Source organism: Colobus angolensis, unplaced genomic scaffold (assembly GCF_000951035.1).
Source record: "Colobus angolensis palliatus isolate OR3802 unplaced genomic scaffold, Cang.pa_1.0 Scaffold130, whole genome shotgun sequence".
Taxonomy (NCBI): Eukaryota; Metazoa; Chordata; class Mammalia; order Primates; family Cercopithecidae; genus Colobus; species Colobus angolensis.
In genome coordinates, this window is record NW_012114253.1 from 626,486 (window position 1) to 642,987 (window position 16,502).

At 42.9% G+C, this 16,502-nt stretch overlaps 1 protein-coding gene across 3 annotated transcripts in view; it reads left to right on the plus strand.

Annotated features, from left to right (window-relative positions):
* USP48 (ubiquitin specific peptidase 48) overlaps nucleotides 1-15,178 on the plus strand; it is a 111,179-nt gene extending 96,001 nt beyond the window's left edge. For 2 of the 3 annotated variants that reach the window (XM_011933967.1, XM_011933969.1), the window contains 4 exons: nucleotides 3,325-3,450; nucleotides 6,486-6,534; nucleotides 12,946-12,972; nucleotides 14,334-14,869. In XM_011933967.1, the coding sequence (XP_011789357.1) occupies nucleotides 3,325-3,450; nucleotides 6,486-6,534; nucleotides 12,946-12,972; nucleotides 14,334-14,356 (225 nt within the window). In that variant the 3' untranslated portion in view covers nucleotides 14,357-14,869. Of the gene's footprint in view, nucleotides 1-3,324; nucleotides 3,451-6,485; nucleotides 6,535-12,945; nucleotides 12,973-14,333 lie in introns of all 3 variants that reach the window. The other variant, XM_011933968.1, reaches the window with a different exon arrangement.
* Nucleotides 15,179-16,502: the final 1,324 nt, after the last annotated feature.

Here is a 16,502-nt window from a genome sequence, read left to right on the forward strand (position 1 = left end):
ATCTCCTGACCTCGTGATCCGCCTGTCTCGGCCTCCCAAAGTGCTGGGATTACAGGCTTGAGCCACCGCGCCCGGCCTGTATTTTCTTTTTTCAGCCCCACACACCATCACAGGCAGAGGAGAGCCACTCCCTGATAGCAGCAGGGTTTTCATGGTTCCTGTTAAGCTCCACAGACCAGTTATGCCGCACCTACTCATTAAGCAGACCTCTATCGTGTTCTTTATACTCAGGCATTTTCCTAGCACTTAGAGTTTAAGGATTATTACCATAGGCCTCCCTGCCTTGGTTGGCCTGTTCCATCTTCTCCTCACTGGTAGCATGTGTTCATCTTTCATGGTGACTCGTCTGTGAAACCTGTCTTGGCCCCTTTCAGGAAACTGACTGTCCCCCTGTGCTCGCTAGATCCTGCGCATACCTTCTGCTACCATCCTCAGAACTTTGTTTTGACCTCACTCCTGGGAACCCCTCTAGGGCGGGATTATTCACTTTTATATTATCAGCACCTAGAACAGTACTTGACATACAGTAGCTTCTTAATAAATGCTTCATTAGTTGTTGACAGCATCTCAGTGTCCTTGTCCATTCTCAGAATATAATGTGTGAACATCAGCCCCTCCGTTGTCACACTTGTGTCTAGAGGTATCTGCTATTTGTCCGGTAGTACAAAAACACTTAGCATTTAGGGGTATGAACAAGCATTTCTGCAGTCCAGCAGCTGTGACGTTATGCATGTTAAGTTAGCATCGCACACATTCACCGTAGCTCCACTCGATCTTCATGGTTCCAGAACATTTGCTGGTGTAGGGCTGGATATGCCTCTGCTTGATGTTTGCATGCTGAGCTGGCTTGGGTAGAACTGTCCTGTCAGTACTTCCTGCTTAGTGCTTCATGAAGACCATTGATGATGCCAGTGCACTTTTCATTGCTAGCCACAGATCTCTGGCTAGTTCATCCCTGCCTGCTTTTTGGGTGCTAATGTTCTTTTGAAAAATCCCGGTAAGATTCTGTCCCAGCAGTTAGGGAGGAGGCCAGTGCTGTTATCTTTGTTCTTACTTGTCTTTGGTGCCATTATTAAAATCACTTTTCTGGTCCCCATCACCCTGGCCTGTCAAGCTCTTGGGCCCTGTTCCACACGCAGTTCAGGGTTGATTTGTGAGGCTCATTTTGTCTTTCCACATCCAAAGAATAGAGTACAGGAAAGGGCAGAATGGTTTTCCCATGACATCATGGATGTTGGCGTAATATAAGATACATGTAATAGCATACATTTTATGGGTAAGTTAAAAAGCATACTAAAATGAATATTCTTGGACTTGTCTACCGAGTTAAGAATTAAAAGTGTCATTGAAGGTTACTTGTGTTTGCCTCTCTGAGCCCAACTTCTGCTTGCCCTCCAGAGGTAAACATGACCCAGAAATGATAAATTTTAAAAACCTTTCTGAATTTGTAAAAACATTTAAATATTATGAATACCATTATTTTGGAATGTATGTATGTATGTATTTTTGAGACAGTGTCTTGCTCTTTCGCCCAGGCTGGAATGCAGTGGTGCAATCTTGGCTCACTGCAACCTCTGCTTCCTGGGTTCAAGTGATTCTCCTGCCTCAGCCTCCCAAGTAGCTAGGATTACAGGCGCATGGCACTACTCCCAGCTAATTTTTGTATTTTTAGTAGAGATAGGGTTTTGCCATGTTGGCCAGGATGGTTTCGAACTCCTGACCTCAGGTGATCCACCTGCCTCAGCCTCCCAAAGTGCTGGGATCACAAGCATGAGCCACCACACTCATCTGGAATGTATTTAAATTTTTTTTTTTTTTTTGAGATGGAGTTTCGCTCTTGATGTACAGGCTGGAGTGCGATGGCATGATCTCGGCTCACCACAACCTCCATCTCCTGGATTCAGGCAATTCTCCGACCTCAGCCTCCCGAGTAGCTGAGATTACAGGCACGCGCCACCACACCTGGCTAATTTTATATTTTTAGTAGAGACAGGGTCTCGCCATGTTGGTCAGGCTGGTCTCAAACTCCTGTCCTCAGGTGACCCATCCGCCTCGGCCTCCTAAAGTGTTGGGATTACAGGCGTGAGCCACTGCACCCCGCCATATTTAATTTTTAACACTTGGCCAGAACTGGGGTGGGGCATATGGTCCCTACCCTTCAGAAATTCATATTTTGCTTCCTAGAGACAAGACTCAGTCTAAGAATATGTGACAGTTCCAAGGGCTGAATTATATACCCCAAGCCATTTGCTGAAGGAATAAGAACAAAAGAGATAATTTAAAGATTTTTTTTTTTTTTTTTTGTGACGGAGTCTTACTCTGTCGCCCAGGCTGGAGTGCAGTGGCCAGATCTCGGCTCACTGCAAGCTCCGCCTCCCGGGTTTACGCCATTCTCCTGCCTCAGCCTCCCGAGTAGCTGGGACTACAGGCGCCTGCCACCTCGCCCATTTTTTAGTAGAGACGGGGTTTTACCATGTTAGCCAGGATGGTCTCGATCTCCTGACCTCGTGATCCACCCGTCTCGGCCTCCCAAAGTGCTAGGATTACAGGCTTGAGCCACCGAGCCCGGCCTTAAAGATTGTTTTAAGAAAGAATTTTGGGCCAGGTACAGTGGCCTGTAATCTCTGCACTTCAGGAGACTGAGATGGGAGGATTGCTTGAGTCTAAGAGTTCGAGACCAGCCTAGTCAACATAGCAAGACCTCATGTCTACAAAAAAAAATTAAAAATCAGCCAGACATGGTGGCACACATCTGTAGTCTCAGCTACTCAGAAGGCTTAGATGGGAGGATCCCTTGAGCCTGGGAGTTCAAGGCTGCAATGAACCATAATTGCGCCACTGCACTCCAGCCTGGGTGACCGAGTGAGACCCTGTCTCAGCACACACCAAAAAAAAAAAAAAAAAAAAAAAAGAAGAAAGAATTTGGACTTGACTTGTTGATGAAAGGATATGGGGCCTGGGAGTGGTGGGGTGACAGTGATGACCTTGTCCAAGCCTCAGAGTAGCCATCGGCCCAGCGCCACTTTTTACTCATTTTATTTCCCCACACCTCCATCCTTGGGAAGCTGGTAAGGTAAGGAACAAATGCATCTGTGTGTATAATTGTTTCCTAATACTCTACCAGACCTCCTAAGGATGTTCCCGGATATATGGGGACGATAGCCTCAGTAGGAGTATAACAAGTAGGTTGACTGTAAGCAACAGTGGTTTTGTACTCTGAAGCCTTTTTGTTTTTTTTAAGAATCCATACATAATCTATTTAAATAGGGTATAAGTCTTAGTGTTTTACATTATATGGACTTTGTCTCTTTTCTATTGGCACAGATCATGCATGCATTTTCAGTTGCTCCTTTTGACCAGAATTTGTCGATTGATGGAAAGATTTTAAGTGATGACTGTGCCACCCTAGGCACCCTTGGCGTCATTCCTGAATCTGTCATTTTATTAAAGGTAAGTAAACAGCTCCTTAGCTAAAGAACTCAAGGTTTTACATGTTACATAACTGTGTGTAAACTATGTGAAATGGTGGTTAAAGGATGCGTTGGGTCTTTAGCAGAGGGCAGTGGTAAATGAATGCTGTGAGTTTTTGCAGCTCAGCCCAGCTTTGGCTGAGCCCCAAGAGACTTAGAGGAGGTCAGGACATCATCATATCTTGTTCTTGTGTGTTACAGTAGGTGCTGTTATGCCACAGCATCAGCAACTGCTGGTACCCTGAGAAGGTGAAAGTAAAGGCTTTCCTTGGCCTTTCTTAGATCACCTGGATCAGTTTCTATGCCTTGGTGGGATCAGGGTACATCATTACTTTCCTTTTCCCTGGTAGGGCAGGGCAGTGGTATAAATCCCACCCACCCAACTGCTAAGCTTCACGCCTCATTTTTCCCATTTGATTTTCTGTCACAAGGGCCCCCATTCTTCTCCAGATACAGATCTAGTTTTCATTCCTCTCACACTGGGAGGAAGGGAGTGATACTGGGTTGTGGCCCTCTGAACACTTGAGGATTGACTGTCATACCAAAGAGGAAAGCTGAGTGATCTGGTCTCAGGTCACAAAGTTTCTGTGGTGTCCCCTCCCCATTGCCCTCCAATCCCCACCCCCGCTTTTTTTTTTCCTTTTTTGGACTAGATGGATCTGTTCTTAAAACCACACTAATGATACTGATGTCTGCAACTTAATTTGAAATGCTGCCCCCGCAAAAAATGGGTAGAAGATAGACTTGTGACCAGTGCGAATAGTAACTTATTTTATACTTTAAAATATATCTCTGCTGAGATTTTCATAGTTTTTCATAGTTAAAAGTAGATTCAGCTTCCTCCGTAAGCTTTTCCCTAACTTCCAGTTCAGCAGAATTACTTAACCATACTTCATAGTATTAAAGTATCTCCTCTTTTCCTTTTGGTTCAAAAGTACTGGCCAGCCAAGCTAGGAAACAAGGGTAAAACACAAGGTTCTGTCACAACAGTCACATACATGACTTAATGGGATTCTGTCCAGGGCATGGAAATTGGTTTTGGATTTAGTAGATGTAGAAAGTAGGGACTTCTTTTTTTTTTTTTTTTTTTTTTGAGATGGAGTCTCGCTGTGTCACCCAGGCTGAAGTGCAGTGGCACGATCTTGGCTCACTGCAACCTCTGCCTCCCAGGATTAAGCAGTTATCTTGCCTTAGCCTCCCAAGTACCTGGGATTACAGGCATGTGCCACCACTCCCGGCCAATTTTTTGTATGTTTAGTAGAGTCAGGGTTTCACCATGTTGGCCAAGCTGGTCTCGAACTCCTGACCTCAGGTGATCTGCCTCCCTCACCTCACAAAAGTGCTGGGGTTACAGATGTGAGCCACTGCGCCCGGCCTCAGTGACTTTTCTTTGACAGTGTCTTAGAAACCCCTACTTTCACCGGGCATGGTGGCTCACACCTGTAATCCCCACACTTTGGGAGGTTGAAGCAGGCGGATCACGAGGTCAGGAGTTCAAGACCAGCCTGGCCAGCATGGTGAAACTCCATCTGTACCAAAAATGCAAGAAAATTAGCCGGTCATGGTGGTGGGCGCCTGTGATCCCAGCTACTCAGGAGGCTGAGACAGGAGAATGGCATGAACTTGGGAGGTGGAGGTTGCAGTGAGCCAAGATCGCGCCACTGCACTCCAGCCTGGGCAACAGAGGGAGACTCTGTCTCAAAAGAAAGAAAGAGAAAAGTCACTGAACCAACCTCATTTGCCCAAGTCTACCCTCCCTAAGGGCCTGATTTAGTCGCTTTCCATTGCCTCTTTTGTTTCTTGGCCAAAAGAATCCCTGCTGTTCCAAATACCACCACATCATGTGGTAGAATCATTGTTCAGGTTTTTTATTTTGAACTGTGAAATGTATGCTTTTCAAACTTGGAGCCCCAGTTCTGGTGTGATAAAGTTAGGCCCTGGAATGATGAGGCAGACCCATATCTACCCCATCCATGCACACACACCCCTCATCCCACCACCTAACCCCTCCCTCTGTTTAACATTCTGCATTTCCTGGAACTATAGGTTCTGTGAAATGATTTTGAAAACACACTGAGTTGCTAGATCCTAATGATCCTGTCTAACGTCCTAGAAACAGCCTGTATTGTTGAGCGGTTTGTACTTCACATGGGCAGCTAGAGTCTGTACTGGTCATTGGCCTCATTATCCTTGCAGCTAACCTCGTCATAAGCTCAGACATCATAAGCTTCCTCCTGAAAAGGAAATGGGTATCTTGTTCTTGCTGGTAAAGTGGGACAAAAGTACAATTTTAACCTAATTGGTATTCTGAGAGGACCAGTCTAACTTTTTATTTGTACCCCTCACTACCACTACCAGTATCTTAGCTCACATTGGTTAAATCAGTCTTTAGTAACCCCAAGGTGTCTAAACATTTCCATTTCTAAAGGTGTCTTTAAGAGTGGGAAAATAGGGCCGGGCGCGGTGGCTCAAGCCTGTAATCCCAGCACTTTGGGAGGCCGAGACGGGCGGATCACGAGGTCAGGAGATCGAGACCATCCCGGCTAACACGGTGAAACCCCGTCTCTACTAAAAATACAAAAAACTAGCCGGGAGAGGTGGCGGGCGCCTGTAGTCCCAGCTACTCGGGAGGCTGAGGCAGGAGAATGGCGTGAACCTGGGAGGCGGAGCTTACAGTGAGCTGAGATCCGGCCACTGCACTCCAGCCTGGGCGACACAGCAAGACTCCGTCTCAAAAAAAAAAAAAAAAAAAAAAAGAGTGGGAAAATAGTCCCCTCTGCCTTTCCTCTTCACACACACATTATACCATTTCTGAGGTGTTGACTCTAGACCCATAGCCACCAGGGCATCCACTGTTAAACAGGGACACCACTGGCTGTGGCTCAAACTGAGTTCTCTACTGGACAGTGTGTTTTTGTGTCTTGTAGCAATATCAGTAGTTGAATCATGGGCCATACTTCAGATTTCAGATTCCTACTCCCTTGTGGTTTTGAATTGTCTTCATTTGTTTTCTAGGCTGATGAACCAATTGCAGATTATGCTGCAATGGATGATGTCATGCAAGGTAAAGATGAATTTGTTTTAGGAATCTGCTGATTAGGTGTTAAATGGAGGTGGATTTTAGATATTGAAGCTTTAGTGTACAATGCTTTTACTTTGCACCTCAAAAAAAGCTTCCACATGTTATTACAGTAGAATACATTGTTTGTCTTAAAAGATCATAGAAAGGAGAGAAAGGTATCTACAAAAACTTGGAAAGCTTAACCTGAGGAAACTGAAATAAATGTGAGCTCTGCCGATGGAGGAGGTCAACAAGAAGCAAAGCTAAGTCAAATTGCAGTGCCCCAGACAGGCACACACAAATTAGAGGTCCAGGTACCTATGAAGGTGGGAATGAATTGTGAGCCTAAAAACAAGATAACACGATACTTGTTTGGAAAACTGTATAAGAAGCAGTTAGACAACTCCCTGCCCTTCACATCCTTTTCACTCCCCCCCCCCCACCAGGACCTCAGATGGGCACCCAGAATTATGTGTTTCCACACTTGGAAAAATTAAACTAGAGAGGTGGGAACAAAGCCTATACCAAATAGGAGACTATCTCCTAGCCCTTTGCTCAAATTCGGGCAGCCCATTACTTACCTTCCCCCAGGTGGGAAGGGATTTCTCTCCAGGGAAACTAGTCAAGAAAATAACCAATGGATGTAAAAAGTCTGGTTCTGTATGATCAAGTGGGATTTCTCCCAGGGATGCAAGGATGGTTCAACATATGCAAATCAATACATCACATCAGCAGAGTGAAGGACAAAAATCATATGATCATCTTAATAGACAAAGAAAAAGCATTTGATAAAATTCAGCATCCCTTCATGGTAAAAACTCTCAACAAATTAAGTACAGAAGGAACACACCTCAATGTAATAAAGGCCATATGTGAAAAACCCACAGCTGACATCATACTTAATGGCGAAAAGCTTAAAGCCTTTCCTCTAAGAACTACAATAGACAAGGAGAGCCATTTTCACCACTCTTATTCAACATAGTATTAGAAGTCCTAGCAAGAGCAATTAGGCAAGAGAAACAAGTAAAAAGCATGCAAAATTGAAAAAGAGGAAATTAAATGGTCCCTCTTTGCAGATGACATGCTTTTTTTTTTTTTTTTTTAAATAGAGTCTGTCTCTGTTGCCCAGGCTGGAGTATAGTGGCATGATCTCAGCTCACTGCAACCACCACCTCCTGGGTTCAAGTAATTCTTGTGCCTCAGACTCCTGAGTAGATGGGACTACAAGCATGTGCCATGACACCCAGCTAATTTTTGTATTTTTACTAGAGATGAGGATTTCCCATATTGGCCAGGCTGATCTCGAACTCCTGACCCCCTGTGAACCGGCCACCTGGGCCTCCCAGAATGGTAGAATTACAGGCATGAGCCATCGTGCCAGGCCGACATTATCTTATATATGTAGAAAAACCTAAAGACGCCACCAAAATTCTCTTACAACAACTGATAAACATTCAGTAAAATTGCAGGATACAAAAATCAGTGTACAAAGTGAGTTTCTATAGTGTAGTGATTATCATGTTCACCTAACAAAAATCAACATACAAAAATTAGCAGCATTACTATACACCAATAAGAACTAGCTGAAAAAGAAATCAAGAGAGCGGCTGGGCACAGTGGCTCATGCCTGTAATCGCAGCACTTTAGGAGAGCGAGGCATGTGGATCAGTTGAAGTCAGGAGTTCGTGACCAGCCTGGCCAACATGGTGAAACCCCTTCTTTACTGAAATTACAAAAATTAACCAGGCATGGTAGTAGCGCATGCCTGTAATCCCAGTTACTAGGGAGGCTGAGGCAGGAGAATTGCTTGAACCCAGCGGGTGGAGGTTGCAGTGAGCCAGGATCACACTACTGCACTCTCTAGCCTGGATGACAGAGAGACTCCATCTCAAAAAAAAAAAAAAAAAATCAAGAAAGCAATTCCAATAATAATAGCTACAAAAAAATTAAGATTAGATACCTAGGAATAAATTTAACCAAGAAGGTGAAACACCTCTACAAGGAAAACTACAAAACACTAATGTAAGAAATTGAAAGACACAAACAAATGGAAAGACATCCCGTGTTCATGGATCAGAAGAATTAATATTGTTAAAATTACCATATTACCCAAAGTAATCTACAGATTAAATGCAGTCCCTATCAAAATACCAATGACATTCCTCACAGAAATGGAAAAACACAATCCTAAAATTCATATGGAAGCACAAAAGACCCTGAATAGCCAAATCTTAATCCTCAGCAAAAAGAACAAAGCTGGAGGTATCATGCTACCTGGTTTCAAAATATACTACAAAGCTGTGGTAACCTAAACAGCATGGTACTGGTATAAAAACATAGGGCAATGGAACAGAATAAAGAACCCAAACATAAATTCATGTATTTATAGCCAACTAATTTATGACAACAGCACCAAGAACATACATGGAGGAAAGGGCACCCTCTTCAATAAATTTTGCTGGGAAAACTGGATATCCATATGCAGAAAAATGAGACTAGACCTCCATCTCTCACTATATGTTAAAATCAACTAAAAATAGATTAAAGACTTAAATGTAAGACTTGAAACTATGAAATTGCTAGAATTCAATATGGGGGAAATGCTGTCAAACTTTGGTCTAGACAGATTTGAGCTGAGACCTCAAAGCACAGGGAACAAAAACAAAAATAACAAGATAGACTATATTAAACTAAAAAGCTTCTGCACAGCAAAGGAAATAATCAGCCGAGTTGAAGAGACAACCTGTAGAATGGGAGAAAATATAATCTCATTAAAAAGCAATGGACCTGAATAGACATTTCTCAAAAGAAGACATAAACATGGCCAATAGGTGTATGAAAGATGCTCAGCATCACTAATCATCAGGGAAATGCAAATCAGAATCACAGTGAGATACCATCTTATCCCAGTTAGCGTGGCTGTTATCAAAAAGACAATAACATGTAACTAGGATGCAGAGAAAAGGGAACTCTTATACACTGTTGGTGGGAATGTAAATTAGTACAGCCATTATGGAAAACAGTATGGAAGTTTCTCAGAAAACTAAAAATATAACTGCCATATGATCCAGCAATCCCACTAGTGGTATTTATCCAAAGGAAAAGAAATCAGTGTATCAAAAGGATATCTGCAGTCTCATGTTTATTGCAGCACTGTTCACAACAGCCAAGGTATGGAATCAACCTACATGTCCATCAGTAGATGCATTGATAAAATATGTTATATTTATATGTACACATACAATGAGATACTATTTTTCAGCTATTAAATAAATGAAATCCTGTCATTTGCAGCAACATGGATGAAACTAGAGGAAATTATGTTAAGTGAAATAAGCCAGGCTCAGAAAGACAATACTATATTTTCTCACTCATACGTAGGAGCTAGAAAAGCTGATCTTGTGTCTGTAGAATGATGGTTATGAGGGGGTGGGAAAGGGGCTGTATGAAGGGAGGTTTGTTAATGGGTACAAACAGAATTTGATAGAAGAAATAAGTTCTGGTGTTCAGTAGCACAGTAGGGTGATATGTTGTATATTTCAAAAGAGCTAGAAGAAAAGATAATGCGATGTTCCCAACACAAAGAAATGATAGGCTGGGTGCAGTGGATCACTTGAGCCCAAGAATTCAAGACCAGCCTGGGCAACATAGTGAGACCCTGTCTCTACTACAAATTTTAAAAAGCCAAGCATGGTGGCTCGCACCTATGGTCTCAGATACTTGGGAGGCTGAGGTGGGTGGATTGCTTGAGCTGGGAGTTGGAGGCTGCAGTGAGCTGTAATCATGCCACTACACTTAAGCCTGGGTGACAGATTGAGACCCTGTCTCAAAAAATGAGAAATAATAAATATTCAAGGTGATGGATATACTAAATACCCTGATGTGATCATTATACATTGTATGCATATATCAAAATATCACCTGTTCCCCATAAATATGTACAAATATTATGTTTGGTTTTTATGTTTTGTTTTTTTGAGATGGAGCCTCGTTCTGTCACCCAGGCTAGAGTGCAGTACGGCTCACTGCAACCTCTGCCTCCTGGGTTCAAGTGATTCTCCTACCTCAGCCTCCTGGGTAGCTGGGGCTATAGGCATGTGCCACCATGCCTGGCTAACTTTTGTATTTTTGGTAGAGACGGGGTTTCACTGTATTGGCCAGGCTGGTCTCAAATTTCTGTCCTCAGATGATCCGCCCATCTCGGCATCCCAAAGTGCTGGGATTACAGATATGAGCTATTGAACCTGGCCTTGTTTTTATTTTTTTTAAAGCTGGTTCATGTCCCAGGCACCCTTTAGTCAATCCCATCAATGCCCACTGAACAGAGATTTCAGACATCTTTTTTTTTTTTTTCCTCCCCAAGATGGAGTCTCACTGTTGCCCAAGCTGGAATGCAGTGGTGCGATCTCAGCTCACTGCAATCTCCCCCTCCTGGGGTTCAAGCGATTCTTCTGCCTCAGCCTCTCGAGTAGCTGGGACTACAGGTGCCTGCCACCATGCCCAGCTAAGTTTTGTATTTTTAGTAGGGACAGGGTTCCTCTATGTTGTCCAGGCTGCTCTAGAACTCCTGACCTCATGATCCGCCTGCCTCGGCCTCCCGTTGTGCTGAGATTACAGGTATGAGCCACTGCACTCGGCCCAGAAATCTTTTTAGTACCTCATACTTAGGTAGATATGAGCAGCCAGATAGTTGAGGAATGAAAGCCTGGGACCAAAATTTGTCGAGGAAATAGCATAGGAAGCATAAGAAAGCTGGAAAATAACCTATAAATAATGGCAAAAAAATAAAGCAAACAATAGGAAGAGGAACTCTATAAAAGGAACATTTGAAGCATAGAAAAGAGTTCATGGAAATGTAAAACATGATTGCACCCTGGGTTTGATATAGTAAGTAAAAGACTAAGGGTAAGAGGGTCAGGAAAGCATCTAGAAGTAGGAGGGAAAGCCAGTCGAATTTACAGGATGAAGTCAGGAAGACGAGATAATGGAGCAGTGCCCACAAGATCTGAGGGAAAGCGAGTTCCAATCTAGAATTCTGTAACCCTCACACCTGATGGCCCCTTGAACATGTGTAAGGCCTCAAAAGATGGATCTGTCATGCACCATCTGCCAAGATACTGTGTGAGGATGTGTTCTTTTTCTTAAACATTAAATCAAGAAAGAAATCAACAGTGGACCCAGTAAATAGGGGATCAGCCTCGGATAAGATGCCCTAGAAGATGGTGAAGGGAAGTCTCAGAACTGCTGTTCTTCGGCAGGCAGCGAAGACACCTGATCCGTATTGGAGTGGTGGGATGCGAGCTTCAGGAAGGGATGCCACAAGGAAAAGTGGCAGTGATGATGATTGTCTTCAAGAGGTTACAAGTCTTTAAGAATTTACCTGTGAATTGGAGATAAATACAGAGAAAATGAAACACATCAGTAATTCAGTAGTTACTAAGCCCAGAAAGACCAAGTCATACCACGTAGGAAATACAACCAAGGTGCACGAAGGCATTCTACTGTGACCAGTATTAATGGAGTAAAAAGTAATGCCAGCCCTGGAGACTGGCTTAACAACAACAAACACCACTTCATCAGGAGGCTGGGTTGGGGGCGGGTGCTATGTAAGCAGTAAAACAGCTGTTTGTATCATTCACTGAAGAATTTATTAGATTTTATCTAAAATTGTGAAGTAGGCCGGGCATGATGGGCCACTCCTGTAATCCCATCACTTTGGGAGGCCGACGCGGGTGGATCACTTGAGGTCAAGAGTTCAAGACCAGCTTGGCCAATATGGTGAAACCCTGTCTCTACTAAAAATACAAAAATTAGCCAGGCGTGGTAGCAGGTGCCTGTAATCCCAGCTACTTGGGAGGCTGAGGCAGGAGAATTGCTTGAACCTAGGAAGCATTGGTTACAGTGAGCTGAGATCGTGCCGCTGCACTCCAGCCTGGGCGACAGAGCTAGATTCCCTCTCAAAAAAAAAAAAAAAGGTAAATAAATAAAATTATGAAAAGCATGCTATTTAGAAATAGGCTAAACACCAGAAGAAGCTGCTATGTGAGTCAAAAGTGACTCCTTCCAGAACTTGGGAATGGGTGGAGGAGGCCAAGAGACACAAGTCCAGAGGAGTCAGCTACGTGGCTTCCCCCCAGGCCACTCCTAGAGTCATGCACAAGGTGTGCCCTAGTTACAGACCTTATCCTGTCAGTATTTGACTTTTTAAATGATGCGTATGTATTGCTTTGATAAAAACAGAAACAAAGATTGTTCTGAGATTAATAACATCCATAACTTCAAAGATGATTATTACAGGTGACTAAGATAATCAAAAGTTATTTTAAACTTTGTCTTTAAGCATTGAAGTGATCTTATTATTGTCTGTCACGACAGTCTTTTCAATTTGGATTTACTTTTTTTTCTTTTTTTCAGTTTGTATGCCAGAAGAAGGGTTTAAAGGTAAGTTACATTTGTCATGTTTTGTTCATGAATGTCAGAGTCATCCTGTAATTTTCTATTAAAGCGAAGGCTATAATTTGATTTTTAAATTTTAATCCAATCTGAGTCTCATGACTGAAATTAATTTTAGTTAAATGCATTTCTTATTCAAGCTTCTTCATTATCTTTTTCAACACTCAAGCCTCAGCTGGGGCCTGTGTGTTAGAACTGTTTCTTGCCAGATGTCCATTTGGCCTTCCCTTTCTCATTTTATGGGAGGTTGGGAAATTAGCTAGTGGCATTTCGAGATTTATTTTTAACCTTTTCCCAGTTCTTCCTATCAAGTCCCCTCCTAGAGCAAAACAGTTTATGTGTAACTGTTAAGAATTAGTGGTACAAGAATTTGTCAGATTTTATCGGTTCAGTGAAAAGATTTAATTAATCACTTAGCATTAAGGCATTTGTTGGATTATTACTTCAAGAGGAGACACGGTGGTGCTTGTACTACATCTGGGCCATGTAGTTGTGCACACCGATAATATTCAAGAAGTCATCAGATACAGACCTCTGACGTTTTCGGATTTTCCTGTTGCTCTCTTGATTCTTTGCCGGCTACTCCAGAAGCCCATGGCAGGCTGTGATTTTGCTAAGGAATGTCTTTGAATCACATACCAGGTATTCCTTGCTAAAGCAAATAAGAGACAAATCTACTGACTGAAATAAAGTCTTCCTCTTGCTGCAGCTTTGTTGTCTGCATGTTACCACTACAAAGGGACTCCTGATGGGGTCAAAACAAAGCAAAAAATGTCTTTATGAAAAATGGTCATTGGCTGGGCACGGTGGCTCATGTCTGTAATCCCAGCACTTTGGGAGGTCGAGTCAGGTGGGTCACTTGAGGTCAGGAGTTCGAGACCAGTCTGGCCAACATGGTGAAACCCCATCTCCACTAAAAATACAAAAATTAGCCGGCATGGTGGCATGCATCTGTAATCCCAGCTGCTTGGGAGGCTGAGACAGGAGAATTGCTTGAACCTGGGAGGTGAAGGTTGCAGTGAGCCAAGATTGCACCATTGTACTCTAGCCTGGGCAACAAGAGTGAAACTGTCTCAAAAAAGAAAAATGGTCATTAAATGAAAGCATCAATAAAATCTGGTTAGTTTGTGTGAAGATACACTTAGGAAGCACATGGCTTTCAGCAGAAATGTGATTTAGCGTAGAGCCTGGAGTCTGCTGGTATTTTGTCTTATCCTCCCACACCAAGGTGCTGCTGTGTTCATTTATTAAATTGGATGTTCCCTGTTGATGTGTTCTTGGTAAATGGAATCCATGAACTTTTAATCTGTAGTTCACAACTATCCTTCCACGTGTGTTTCTTTTCCCAGGTACTGGTCTTCTTGGACATTAATCTTTGAATACTTGCTGACTGCTAAGAAATGACCAGAGGGGAAGAGGAGTTTGACATGTTAGGGCATTAAAGCAAAGGTGGATTTAAGAATTAAACCATTACATGCCCCTTCCAAAAGGCAGAAATCGATTCAAACGTGACTGTCCCAAATGCCTTATGTCAAATAAAGCAGATTGCACTGATGGACATCAGACTTGAAGGAAATGTTTCCAATTTTATATTTAAGGGGGGTGGTGGGTGGGAGGGGGCAAGTAAAGACGGAACAAGTTTAGTAGCAGTAATAGTAAATCATGTTTACATATGAGATTTATAGTCGTGGGAGGGAATAAAGTTCTGTTATATTTCCTTGCTCGAGTTTCATACCAGATGCATTGGTCCATAAAGGATTGTATCAAGTAGATGAGACAACATTCTGCTCTGAACGAAAAGTAATTTTAGAGACATAACCTGCTTACCAATGCCTGTCTTTGATTCATATTCTACTTTCAATAAAGCATGAAAGTGAAGAACTTGTCCTAAGTGTGGAAAAGTGTCTTCAGATTTAGACTCTCCTCCATGTCAGCTGCAGCGCCACCCATCTTACACCTGCCCGGCCGTCTGTCTCTTGGTGTTGGGTAAAGGAGGGGGCACTTGCGTGTCTCCTGCAATGAGCAAGGAATTATGTCTCATTTTTTGACTTCAGAGGCTTTTTGCTTTGGTGCATTTCAGAAAGGATGGAGAACATTTATTATATGTGAAAGCATCTTTTTCCTGTTTTGCTGTTATTCAAAAGTGGGAATTTTACCTGGCACGTTTGAAAATAAAAAATCTGCCTACCTATCAGAAGAGTAAATCAGACTGAAGTACATTTGGATAACACAAGGTTTCTATAAAATTTGTTCTTCCTGTCCTCCATGTCACTGTTTCTTGGACCTCAGTTCCCTTTTTGAAAGCATTCTTCCAAAATGCCCTGAGAGGATATCTTAGATCATTGCTTAAAAAAGGAAAAGAGTATATGGATGGGGATGTGCTGTCCATCCAACTCAGGATTGTCATTCTTAGCAACACGTAACCGAGGCAATATTCTTAAGAATATTGAAGGGTTTTTTTAATTGAACTTAAGACTGGAGTTTTTGCTTTTAAAAAAAAGTTTTCTCTGCTGAGTACGTATGTATAAGTTTGTGGCTGAGATGCTAGCTTAGGCATCTCTCTTGTTAACACTTTTCTTGGCCTTGGGTTTGTGCAAGGCTTTTTCCCCCTTTCATGAAAATTTGAACTCAGATAATGGATGGGGAAGGCAGATTGTGATTTGAGACCCAATAACCTTGGCAGCATCCCTTTTGAATAGCTCCTTTTGTCAGAGTCATTATGGCTGTTTAGTAAAATTCTAACTTCGTGTTTGTGTTTCCCCTCTGTGTTTCTAATGTATTCAGTCCGTGCCCTCTGAGGAGGCAGGGGGTCTCTAATGAGCCTGTGGGAGAAGGTGAGAGCTGCACATAGTCCCCCTCAGAAGCCATCCTAGGAGCGGAACCAAGAGACCAGCTGTTCTGGCCTTGAGGTTGGCACAGGTGAAGGACTTGAAGTTGAGCTGATGGATCCTGATTTTTAGATCTCATTGTTTTATTAGCTCCAAAGAAATGAATGCAGGATCCTAAAAGTAGTAACACAAACTTCTTCTTTCTCAAGGTAAAGACTTTTATACAAGTTCACATAATGCTTGATGAAGCCGCTTCCTTTTCCTTACAAAGAAGCTCGTTGGCCAGAGAAAATTCTTTTCGGGGATTGACATAAACATGTTAGTAGCCCCCAGAAATCGGATACATTTTCCCCAATTTGCTGTTGATAACAGTTTTGAAATTTGTTACTTGGGTATTTTTTCCTCCTGCAGTGCTACAAAATAACAGCCTTTTGTAAATCTTTCAGGCTGGTACCTGCTCTGAGTACTGGCTTCTTTATTTCCTCTGCCCAGGGGTGGGGTGGACACCAAGCAAGCAGTTGATGCTGCAGGAGTCTCTGCCCTCAGCTCAGGGTCATCTTCCTCCTGCTCTGACAACTTGCCTTGTTCTGCCAGCACTGCTCAAAATAACTGCAGCCCAGTGGCTCCAGTGACACTATGAAGCTTTATTACAAAGGCAGGAGCTCAGGCCCTAGACCCACTGAATCGGAA